The 13,051-nt window shown below is 43.9% G+C and overlaps 1 protein-coding gene across 1 annotated transcript in view; it reads left to right on the top strand.

The window, feature by feature from the left end:
* The window catches only part of LOC121558161 (zinc finger protein 236), a gene marked incomplete at its 5' end in the record, with an annotated part of 70,072 nt that overhangs the window by 29,924 nt on the left and 27,097 nt on the right, over positions 1-13,051 (top strand). The window contains 6 exon segments of the mRNA XM_045214254.1: positions 1,214-1,315; positions 2,578-2,720; positions 3,646-3,755; positions 5,630-5,781; positions 6,078-6,254; positions 8,450-8,738. Coding sequence (XP_045070189.1) covers positions 1,214-1,315; positions 2,578-2,720; positions 3,646-3,755; positions 5,630-5,781; positions 6,078-6,254; positions 8,450-8,738 — 973 coding nt within the window.

The raw sequence follows: 13,051 nt of genomic DNA, 5'->3' as shown, positions 1-13,051 counted from the left end.
CGCCCTATTAAGACACTTTATGTTGGTGTTCCCTTTATTTTGGCAGTTACCTGTGCATGTGAACCTTCGAACTAGAAAGTGCCTTGTCGTATCAAGTTTGCCTCAGTTAAATGCCAAAGAACCGTTGACATAGAGAGGGCGTCTTGAGTCTACAGGAACGGCCGCCACAAGCCAAAATTATTAATTTTTCTGAAGTCAAAAGTTTTTTTATATATTTTTTTCTACATCTCGGATGGGGTAGGATAGTGTTCTTGGTCTCTGCGGTGCCACATAGGGGGTTTGTCAAAAGTAGTGCACTATATAGGGACTAGGGAGCCACTGAGTATCACAGTGTGACAGTGACTGGGACTGGGGAGCTTTAAACAGAGCCAAAGGTCAACAAACTGGAATCAAGTTGTTACTCCAGAGGACAAGTCGCCTATCTGTCTTCTAGAAAGGTCACTATTGTCAGTGGCAGTCTTTGTGACTAGAAAAACTAGACCCCAAAGGAAAATGTAGACTTGATCAGTGACCTTTCTCTCTCTCTCTAGACTCAAACTCAACTTTCACAATATACATTTAAGTTTCATTTTGCCAGGAAAGACCATGGATGTTAGAAACCTCTGTTTGGAGGGTAATCCTGAATGCCATCTGTAAGGTTTGAATTGAAACATCTTGCAGGGTAGAACTGGCCGAATAAAACAATCAAAGATCAATAGTCTATAATTCCTCTCAGTACAAAAATCCCCCTGGACTTGCTCTATGTGAAGCATTTCTAGTACTTCTGTGCTTTGTGCTTGACATTCAGCCTGGGTTCCAAAGACAGACAGCAAATTAAAGATGAACCCCGATTTGACTACTGAACCTTGACTTGGTCTCTTCTTGCTGTCTGCGTGCTGTTTTTGCTTTAAAGGCCCAGTGCCGTCAAAAACGTGATTTTCCTGTGCTATATATATATTTCCACACTATGACGTTGGAATAATAGTGTGAAAATGATGGGAAAAATGCCCTTTTAGTGTAAGACCTTGATTTATTTTTGCTTGAGACATTTTTCTTTGCTAAGAAGCTACAGTATTTTTGGTTTTGTTTCTTTTTGACCATTTTAATTGAAAACAATCACGGCTGCATTGGACCTTTTAAGTGATTCGTAATACTTTGGTCTTTAATTATACGGTCTACCCAGACTAACCTGCTTTGTTCCTCTGTCTTCTTATCTCTCCCCCTCTGACTCCAGACAACTTTGTGACTACACAGCATGCTCTGCCTCAGAATATTAGCCAGTTTGAGGCGCAGACACTCCCGCAGCCTGGCTTTGACCAGCAAGCACTTACTCAAGGTAACTCATGCACGTACACACAAAAACACACACTGCATGGTGGTGGCATGCAAACCTTTCCCTCAGTACATTTAGCAATGTCCGTGAGTTAACCTGGGGTAAATTATACACAGACACTCACACACACGTTGGCAGCCTGCGGCTCTCTGAATCCAGTGTAATGGATAACGCCATGGTTGCCTCTGACCTCTGGCTGAGAAGAGCCCATTTTCAGCGGGGACTGGCAGAAAGCATCTGTTTGGCACATCAGATGTTTAATTTTCACAGTGGGTAGCCTGACCTTTTTGTCTCGGTGTCGGATGCATCCAGCATCTCTCGCCCACAGCAATATGCTCTCCTCCTCCTACACAGGTGTATTAATCTGTAGAACACCATCTCTTTTGACAGGTTTCCTGCCTCATCCTAGGCCTCCTATACTCTCTGTATAGTTTTGCTAAAGTAAAAAGTTTGACTGACAGCAGGGAGGATGTCGGTGTGTGTGTGTGTCTGTGTCTGCATGCGTGTCTGTGTTTCTCATTAGCATGTGTGGCATTCCACGAGATGGACTTCTACGCATTTCCTCTCCTCTCTTGTTCTTTTCAAGAAGGAAAGTAAGGAATTATTTGAAAGTTCCTAGAAAGTTTCCTGCAAGTTTCCTGCAAAGTCTTTGTCCAAATACACATTCACGTGCATACACACGCACACACACACAGACAGACACACACACAGACACAGACACAGACACAGACTGGCGGCATGGGCTCAGTCTGTTAATGGCGCGTTCTAGGAGGGTGAGCCGTAGCAATCCTTAATTAGCTTTTGTTTAACTTTTCCAACCACACTTTTAGCCATGTCATGTTTGCAGTAAGTCATTCATTAATCCTCTGACTCTTCTAATTTTGCATTTGGCCAAGGCTCTAGCCTCTAGCCAGATATACAGGGTTAACTCGTTACGTGCTGTGGTGCTAAATGCATCTCCTGTTGGGAAGTGTGAAGTTTATCCATAATAGGCTTTTCAAATCCACTTCTATCTGTGTCATCAATTAATCTATTCTAAGGTGCAATGTGTGTACCAGTGGAGGCTTGCAGGGATTAAAATGAATGGAATGGTATCAAACACATTAATTCCTTTACAGCCATGACAATGTGCCCGTCCTTCGATTACAAGCCTCCACATGTGTATACATCCTCCTTTAGAGTTGCTAGGGTCCCTTAAGTTCTCATACAGGGTTAACCCTTTGTATGCTGTAGCGCTGTCTGTACCCCTGTGTGTCCTTCTGCAGGTTTCACCATCACCGCAGAGGGCTATGCCCAGGCCCAGTTCTCCACGGTGCAGCAGCTACAGGACTCCAGCACCCTAGAGTCTCAGGCTCTGTCCTCCAGCTACCACCCCCAGAACCTGCTCCATGTGCCCAGCCAAGAGGTGGTGAGTCCTGCACCGTCAGCCTCTACCGCCACACCTTCCACAGGGGGCTTCCATCTCACCGTCATAGGGTGGCCTTGGCTCATAGCGATTTCCGGAAAAAAAACAGGGAATTATCAAATCAAATTGTATTTATCACATGCATCGAATACAACTGGTGTAGACTTTACAGTAGAATGCTTGCTTACGAGTAAAAATATATAGGAATCAAATAAAATACACAAGAATGGAGCTATATACAGGGAGTACCAGTACCAGATCAATGTGCAGAGGTATGAGGTACTTGAGGTAGATATGTACATGAAGGCAGGGTAAAGTGAAAAGTGTGTGTGTGTGTGCATATGTTTGTGTTGTGTAGGTATGCGTGTGTGTGTGGAGTATGTGGTGTTTGAATGTGTGAGGGATTTGTGTGGGAGTGACAGTGTAGTGTGTGTGTGTGTGTGTATATGGTGTGTGTATATAAAATCTAGTGAGTGTGCGTAGGGACAGTGTAAGATAGGGTCAGTGCAGATAGTTTGGGTACCATTAATTAACTATTTAGCAGTCATATGGCTTGGGAGTAGAAGCTGTCTCGGAGCCTGTTTGCCACTCTAATTTAGCGGGTGTTCTATCAAGCCAAAAACGGCTGAATTAAATGTTGCTTGTGAATAAATTACACCTTAAGTAGTCAGTTCACATAGATTGTATAGCATATTGTCAAGTAGTTATTTTGTAGTCAGTGATTAATCACAATGTAATAATAATTTAATATGCCAGTTTAGTAGACGCTTTTATCCAAAGTGACTTACAGTCATGTGCGCATAAATTTTTACGTATGGGTGGTCCCGGGGATCGAACCCACTACCCTGGCGTTACAAGCGCCATGCTCTACCAATTGAGCTACAGAGGACCATGTAGTTAATTAACGGTTGCATGTATTTCTGTTTAGACGAGTGGCTTGCTCCAGGAAACTAGCCAAGGAGACCTCCAGCTGTCCGACCAGACACAAGACTACCAAGACCCAGACGACAGCGAGGACAACAGCAAGAGGGCTTACAGGTGTGTGTGTCTGTGTGTACACGTGTGTGTCCTGTGTGTGTGTGTCTGGTGTGGCTCAGTTGGTAGAGCATTGCGCTTGCAATGGTTGTGGGTTCAATTCCCACGGGGACCAGTACAAAAAGAAAATGAACGGTATGAAATATGTATGCACTCACTACTGTAAGTCGTTTTGGATAAGAGCGTCTGCTAAATGACTAAAATGTAAATGTGTATGAGAGCGAGCCTATGACTTTCTGCAAGTAATAGATGCATTTACTTTCTGTCATTGAGGTTCCCGGCTCGTCAGCAGATAACACTGTTATGCACCATTATCAACAGTTGTGCTCTAGGGCTGTAACCAGCATTAGCAGTCGACACAGACGAATGCAAAGCTACGATAACACTATCAGAATCTCTCCGCCGTCGCTGTCGTTGTCTCCTGATACAGTGACCATTTTGAGTGCGACACATATCATATTCAGGTCTTTAGAATCAAGCTATTTTTTATCCTACCCACCAAGTAATCACTTAGATCATTGTTATTCACACCACCGCGCAACACTCCCGCTAATACAGTCAGTCTTTGTCTATTTTTTCTAAAGCCTTTTGTTAAGTTCCTCGAAGCCCCACTACCGCTAGCTTTCAGTTTGTTTATTTAGAATTTGCTCAACTAAATAACTGTGTCCCAAATGGCACCGTATTCCTTATCTAGTGCACTACTTTTGACCAGGGCCCATAGGTTGCCATTTGGGAAGCAGCCAATGAGTTAACTCTGCTAGCTTCCTGTCTGTAAAGGTGACTGTGGCAGCTTGTGTTGCGACAAGCTTTTTGTTTTGTGACTAACGTGTGCGTCAGATGTCTGTAGAGTTGGTGGTGGTGGCAGCTTGTGTTGCTACAAGCTCTTCGTTTTCTAACTAACTTGTGCGTCAGATGTAGCAGAGGACACTAGTCACTGATGTTGTTGCGTTGTGGAAACGGAGAGTGGGACGACAAGGGGACTGAGTAACATGTCATGCTTTTATTCAGCTCTCCTTCTGTTGTTCCCCATGGCACTCGGAACGGATGCAAAAAAAATAAAGTATATTACAAAATCCCTACCACGTCAGCACACAATGTATTATTAGTGCCTATCTAGGATGAAACAGCTAGCGGTATAGACAAAGCAAGAGAAAGGAGGACATCAATTAGATAGATATGGAAAGGGGATGTGTATTTGAGATTGTAAACTACTGAACTTTCAGATATGACACAGATGTAATCAAGATTGAGGTTTTAACAGTGAGAAAAGTGTGGTGCAGCCTTACACATTGAGAATGGACTAGTGTGTGGTATAGTGTGACTTCCGTTTGGGTGTAATGCTCTGGATGGAGTCCTGTATATGTATCAAAATTAGACTCCACATTCTGTTTAGCTAAGTACACACATACACCTCATATCTGTGGGGAGATAATCTCTCTCTTTGTCTCATTCCAAAGGCCATGCAGACATAACTCACAATTACTCACACCTTACAAACAGAAAGCACAAACAGAGGCCATAGGGCTGAGTTAGTGACCTTTCTTTTCAATTATTCCACTCTTCACAAACAGTCTGATGTACTTTTATAAACCCCAACTTGCTTTGTGAATCGCTGGTGGAACTTTGAAATGATTCCTGTTGTCAGTATTGTTAACTGATGATTTGTGACTTTTGATAGGAGCTTTATTGATACACATGTCATTGACAGAAATAGACAGTCTCTATTATATCATGGTCGTGTTCATTAGGGCACGCAATGGAAAATGTTTAGCAAATGAGTGTTTCCTGTTGGTAGTCAGTTAGTCCCTCCCTGTTTTAGTCTGTTTTCTTCTGTTTGATTCCTAAGGAACACGACCTGTGTGTTTGATTCCCCCCAGGTGCAGCATGTGTAATAAACCTTTTAAGAAGTCCAGCCATCTGAAGCAACACGTGCGCTCCCACACCGGAGAAAAACCCTATTGCTGCAACATTTGTGGCCGATGCTTCGTCTCAGCAGGGGTCCTCAAGTCCCACCTCAACACACACACAGGTAAGAACAGTGTACCTCAACACTGCCTGCATAGTTAAAATAGCACGCTATTTATCTCGCCGACCCAGACTCACGCCTCTCGTAGGACAGCAAAGTGCTTCATTTGACGAATTCTGTTTGTTCACGTACGACCGTCAAATGTCTATTTCTCTCTCGTGGCTGAGCATCTGGGTTGTGGAGAGAAATGGCACAATACTATAGCCACAAATGCTTTGGAAAACCCAAACCTTATTGGTCAACACACTGATGAAACATATTATTATTTGTATTTCCATCTCTCTTGCTCCCTCTCCTAGGAGTGAAGGCCTATAAGTGTAACGTGTGTGACAGCTCCTTCACCACCAACGGCAGTCTGAACCGCCACATGGTCGTTCACCTGAAGCCCTACAAGTGTCACATGTGTGAGGACAGCTTCCGCACCAGCGTGCTGTATAGGAGGCACATGAAGAAAGACCACGCCGAAGTGGACAGAGGTACAGACATAGGTTGCGTCCCAATAATATCTCCTTTCTCCTAAAGTGTGCATTCGTTCACTACTTCCCACAAATCTAAAAGCATTGGATTGGTGGAGGTATGGGCTAGTAGGAGTTTCTATGCTATTTCTTATTTCCTTCCAAATCAGTGAAGGGAAGTGAACAAGTGAACAAGTGCACACTTAGGGAGAAAGGAGAGGTATTTGGGACATGGCCATAGAGATATACACTAGTGGCTAGTGTCATAGATCTGTTTAGCTCTAGATTTTGCTGATAATGGCAGCCATATTGGTCAGTTTTCCATTTAATTATATAGGTACAGAGATACACTATACAGTATATACAAAAGTATGTGGACACCCCTTCAAATTAGTGGATATGGCTATTTCAGCCACATCCTTTGCTGACAGGTGTATAAAATCAAGCACACAGCCATGCAATCTCCATAGACAAACATTGGCAGTAGAATGGCCTTACAGAAGAGCTCAGTGACTTTCAATGTGGCACCGTCATAGGATGCCACCTTTCCATGTGGTCCTCTGTAGCTCAATTGGTAGAGCATGGCGCTTGTAACGCCAGGGTAGTGGGTTCGATCCCCGGGACCACCCATACATAAAAATGTATGCACACATGACTGTAAGTCGCTTTGGATAAAAGCGTCTGCTAAATGGCATATTATATTATATTATATTATATTCCAAAAAGTCTGTTTGTCAAATTTCTGCCCTGCTAGTGCTGCCCCGGTCAACTGTAAGTGCTGTTATTGTGAAGTGGAAACGTCTAGGAGCAACAACGGCTCAGCCGCGAAGAGGTAGGCCACACAAGCTCACAGAACGGGAGCGCCTAGTGCTGAAGCGCGTAGGCTTTTAAAATCGTCTGTCCTTGGTTGCGACACTCATTATCGAGTTCCAAACTGCCTCTGGAAGCAACGTCAGCACAATAACTGTTCGTCGGGAGCTTCATGAAATGGGTTTCCATGGCCTAGCAGCCACACACAAGCCTAAGATCACCATGCGCAATGCCAAGCGTTTGCTGGAGTGGTGTAAAGCTCGCCGCCATTGGTCTCTGGAGCAGTGGAAACGCGTTCTCTGGCGTGATGAATCACGCCACACCATCTGGCAGTCCGACGGACAAATCTGGGTTTGGCAGATGCCAGCAGAACGCTACCTGCCCCAATGCATAGTGCCAACTGCAAAGTTTGGTGGAGGAAGAATAATGGTCTGGGGCTGTTTTTCATGGTTCGGGCTAGGCCCTTAGTGAAATGGAAATCATAACGCTACAGCATACAATGACATTCTAGACGATTCTACAGTTTGGGAAAAGGCCCTTTCCTGTTTCAGCATGACAATGCCCTCGTGCACAAAGCGAGGTCCATACAGAAATGGTTTGTTGAGATCGGTGTGGAAGAACTTGACTGGCCTGCACAGAGTCCTGACCTCAACCTCATCGAACACCTTTGGGATGAATTGGAATGCCGACTGCGAGCCAGGCCTAATCGCCAAACATCAGTGCCCGACCTCACTAATGCTCTTGTGGCTGACTGGAAGCAAGTCCCAGCAGCAATGTTCCAACATCTAGTGGAAAGCCTTCCCAGAAGAGTGGAGGCTGTTATAGTAGCAAAGGGGGGACCAACTCCATATTAATGCCCATGATTTTGGAATGAGATGTTTGACAAGCAGGTGTCCACATACGTTTGGTCATGTAGTGTATACTCTGTAGAGATATACTCTTTTTAAAGATGTACTTTTGCAAATTTTGTCAGAAAAGTGAGGGTAAAATTAGATTCAGCTTTCTTGAAGTTTTATGTAGATTTTGACAGCAAGGCAATATACTCAATTTTCAGTTTGGCCCGCCAGACCTCTGCGAAGATAGGATTTTCAGTTTGACCCAGGCAAAATGAGTTTGACACCCTTGAAAAAAGGCAATTAGCCATGATTAAATAAAAGTTAAAGCAGACCTGGGTCACATACGATTTCCAAATATTTGAAATACTTGATTTAGCTGGCGTGCTTCCATATAGTTTGAATATGACTTTTGGTAACATTCTATTTAATTCTATTCTGCCTGACAAGCTTATATTGACAAGCAGCAATGATTAAAAAAAACATCTGAAATGAGGTCATGGACGTGATGTTGAGTGACACTCAAGGAGCATGTGTATCCTTTCCTCCTATAATGTGTCTCTCCCCTCGCAGGCCTGGAGGATGAGGACGGCGAGGAGGAAGAGGAGGGCGAGCAGACCGTGATGAAGAGGAACCGGGCCAACATCATAACCTTCACGGAGGAGCAGGCGGAGGAGCTGGCCAAGAATGACCCTGGTGACGAGGCGTCAGTGTCTGAGAAGGTGCTGGCCCAGTCGGCGGCGGAGCGCGACCGCATCAGCGAGATCAAGGACAAAGCGGTGGAGCTGGAGACTGAGCCCAAGTTTGCCAACTGCTGTAACTTCTGCCCCAAGAGCTTCAAGAAGCCCAGCGACCTCGTCAGGTGATCTGAGTGTCAGAGAACTGTCTCCCTCTGTCCCGTACTCTCTTATATGCTCTTTCCCACACTCTCTTCATCGAGTTTCTGTCTCTCTTTCTCTGTCCCATACTCTTATGTTTATTCTCACGTTCTCTGCATCTACTTTCTGTCTCTCACTCTCTCTGTCCTATTCAGGGCCTGATACTAACTTTTTGGTCCACCAGCCACTGTGGCAGGTAGATAAAAAAATCGACCAGCCACTAATTACACCAAAGCCTCCCCCAAAAAACGGATGAGCATGCTTCTAAATCAAGAAATGTATTACTAGTAAGAAGTGATGTGGTATATTGCCCAATGCTATTTCATTTTTAAAAATCAAAATATCACAGATGAGACAAAAATGTTCAGCTGCCCCTTTAAAGGAAAGATTCACCCATTTTGAATGTTATATTGTTTTTATGCATCTCTGAGCGATGTTCCATCGATTCCCTGGGTCGTTTCATGTGTATCTGTGCTATTACCGTTCAAGCAGGCAGACATCTATCATACATGTCAAATTTCAATACTGGCCGATGTCATAACGCGGGAAGTTGTCTTCGAATGAGCCATTGATCATATTTTTGCGACATTCCTACCTCAAGAAATGTGTAATTTAACAGAGGGTCTAGCACATTTCTCCTATTTGTCTGCCTCTTCAGTCCAGGGTGCATTGCATGGTGCCATTGCGAATGTCAGACTCCACTCTGTTAGGCACATCGATCTGCAGGTTGAACATGGTGAGATTGTAGACTTCTAAATTGATAGTGCTGTTTGTTTAGGCGATTTTACAGCTAACTAGCTACTTCACATGCTGATGTTGACTTTGTTTTTCTGTGTGTAGCTACGTTTGCTAGCTAGCCAACCCTTACAGAGAGCATTGCATTGTGGGTTTTGTAGAGGACTTGAGCTGCAACAAATTTCCACAACGATTTTCACATGTTGGTACCAACCTTATTAAAACGCTAAAATAAAACATTTCTTCACAAAAAATATTGTTCTCACATAATATTGTTATTTAACACTGTAAATTATAGGAATGAGTGGTTTTGGGTGGATTTTTTTCCTTTGAGTGAGGTTACCATGGCAACCAGGGCAGTCTAGCTGCTCAGAGTCTAGGGCGCGTTCATACATTTACACTGGCTATCTACTCCGATTTCAGAGCACTCTCGTCTGAGTGTGCCAGAGCACAGAATAACGGATGAATTTACGAAAGGTGCCAGTAAACGTCGGCAAAAAAGCGTAATTAAATTGTTGCCAGCATCACAGTTATTCACCAACGCTCTGGATAACATGAAAACAGCTTACCCACCTCGCTAGGGCGAGTAAAATGGTCAGAGTGAGGTGTCCTCTCATTTTTGTCTGAACGCTCTGAATTTACGAACGCCCAGAGCGCACTCTGGCACTCCAGAGTGAATTTACGAACACACCCCTAGTCATAACATTGTGCCTGTGAAGTACAGAATCTGACTAGTAGCCTATGTGTCTTTGATAGCAGTTGACGCAAACTCTAGCATTGAAAAACAACCTGGTTTGTGAACAAAGCAATGTAAAAAAGAAACACAAGTCTCACTTCAGTAGACTTTCGAGTAAATTAGACCAACTTTTATACCTGTGCGCAGCGCTTCTAAAAATGAAACTTCAGCAGTTCAATCACAGTGTACATAGCTCCCAAGCCAGGCAGCGTTGCTGCGTTTTGCACGAGGTGGGATATTAGCTACCAGCTATGAAACAAAACGACAGAAACACTTTGAAAACAGCTACTGCAGCATTTATTTTGCTATAAATGTGCTTGTACTTCACTTCTAACTCAATTTTTAATCGCAAATGTGAGTGAAATGCTTGCACTGTGGAGCCCTGATCACCCGCCAACGTGACTGGTGAAATAGACATGGCGGGTGTTAATTTTAGGCCCTGGTCCTATTCCTCATGCTCTGACTCTGAGCAACTCAGACTCTCTCTGTGTCTCTGAATATCTTGCTCTTGGGGTTTAAGTTTCCCCCACCTTTCCACATCTCTGAGCTCTTTGAGAGGGGCTCCTCTCTGTAGTCAGGTTCAGGTGCATTCTAGCCCGTGTGCCCACCTCTACTTACATCTCCACCTCCCCCTCTCTCTCTCTTTCTCCTTCTCATGATTCTGTCATGATTGTCTTTCCCATCGGTTGAAGAGTTACCTTGTCATTCCAGCCGCCCTCTCCTCCCGGGCCCCAAATAACCCACTATGCCCTTCTGGTCAGCATGACAGCATGAACCCCCCCCGACACCCATCCTATATCCCAGAAGAGCCCTCCAATACAGAGAGCCCAATTACAGGGCCCTGAACAGGCTCCACACTGCAGCCCTGACCCAACCTCTCTCCCAGAAGAAGAGCCCTCCTCCCAGTCACTACAACAGTTTCCACTGCAGGCTTCTTTTCTGCACTGCTTTGAGAGGGGCTCCACAATAGACCCTATCTGAAGTTATTAACACAGCCAACAGCACTCACAGGCTGGCTGGCTGGCTGACAGGGTTAGTGTTAGTGGGGTGCTTATCACCTGCCAATACACACACATGTTTACTGGTGAGTTAATTTGTGAGATCACCGCCAAACAAGCTGTTAAACAGCCGATTTGATTTTTATCTCCCCTGTAAATATGATTGTCATCGTCAGGCGCTGGAGAAATGAGTTGTTTCCCTCTTCATTTTCCTCTCGTTTGACACTAGTGTTCCACCGGTGTGTGAACAGTGTGTGACAGGCAAACAGTTTCTTAAAGCGTCAATCTGCAGTTCAAACAATAACACAGCGGTCCCCCATCGCTGTTTGGGTAAACAGCTGAGTGATTGTGCTGGAGAAATGTAACCACTCTCAAATTCATAGAAAGAGGTATGGATGCAAGGACTGACCATCCGTGATTACAAATGCATATTTGTAATCATGTTTTGAGGCTATACAGTGTTTGTTTACAACTGCATTGTTTACTAACAATGGAGTAAATCAATGTTATATTTTGCGTTCTGATGGGGTCGGACAGTTGAACTAAGCTCATGAGGCATACGTTATATTCTTCAAAAATCAATGGGGATATATAAATCAATGGGTATACAGTTGAAGTCGGAAGTTTACATACACCTTAGCCAAATACATTTAAACTCAGTTTTTCACAATTCCTGACATTTAATCCTAGTGAAAATTCCCTGTCTTAGGTCAGTTAGGATCACCAATTTATTTTAAGAATGTGAAATGTCAGAATAATAGTAGAGAGAATGATTTATTTCAGCTTTTAATTCTTTCATCACATTCCCAGTGGGTCAGAAGTTTAAATACACTCAATTAGTATTTGGTAGCATTGCCTTTAAATTGTTTAACTTGAGTCAAACGTTTTGGGTAGCCTTCCACAAGCTTTTTGGCCCATTCCTCCTGACAGAGCTGGTGTAACTGAGTCAGGTTTGTAGGCCTCCTTGCTCGCACACGCTATTTCAGTTCTGCCCACAAATGTTCTATAGGATTGAGGTCAGGGCTTTGTCATGGCCACTCCAATACCTTGACTTTGTTGTCCTTAAGCCATTTTGCCACAACTTTGGAAGTATGCTTGGGGTCATTGTCCATTTGGAAGACCCATTTGCGACCAAGCTTTAACTTCCTGACTGATGTCTTGAGATGTTGCTTCAATATATCCACATAATTTTCCTTCCTCATGGTGCCATCTATTTTGTGAAGTGCACCAGTCCCTCCTGCAGCAAAGCACCCCCACAGCATGATGCTGCCACCCCCGTGCTTCACGGTTGGGATGGTGTTCTTCAGCTTGCAAGCAACCCCCTTTTTCCTCCAAACATAACGATGGTCATTAAGGCGAAACAGTTTTATTTTTGTTTCATCAGACCAGAGGACATTTTCCAAAAAGTACGATCTTTGTCCCCATGTGCAGTTGCAAACCGTAGTCTGGCTTTTTTATGGCGGTTTTGGAGCAGTGGCTTCTTCCTTGCTGAGCGGCCTTTCAGGTTATGTTGATATAGGACTCGTTTTACTGTGGATATACACTGCTAACACATCCTAGATCTGAATGAATGAAATAATCTTATTAAATACTTTTTTCTTTACATAGTTGAATGTGCTGACAACAAAATCACACAAAAATTATCAATGGAAATCAAATTTATCAACCCATGGAGGTCTGGATTTGGAGTCACCCTCAAAATTAAAGTGGAAAACCACACTACAGGCTGATCCAACTTTGATGTAATGTCCTTAAAACAAGTCAAAATGAGGCTCAGTAGTGTCTGTGGCCTCCACGTGCCTGTATGACCTCCCTACAACGCCTGGGC

The sequence above is a fragment of the Coregonus clupeaformis genome, unplaced genomic scaffold (genome assembly GCF_020615455.1).
Source record: "Coregonus clupeaformis isolate EN_2021a unplaced genomic scaffold, ASM2061545v1 scaf0224, whole genome shotgun sequence".
NCBI lineage: Eukaryota > Metazoa > Chordata > Actinopteri > Salmoniformes > Salmonidae > Coregonus > Coregonus clupeaformis.
The sequence above is the reverse complement of the archived record's forward strand: the minus strand, read 5'-3'. Positions and strand labels throughout refer to the sequence as shown.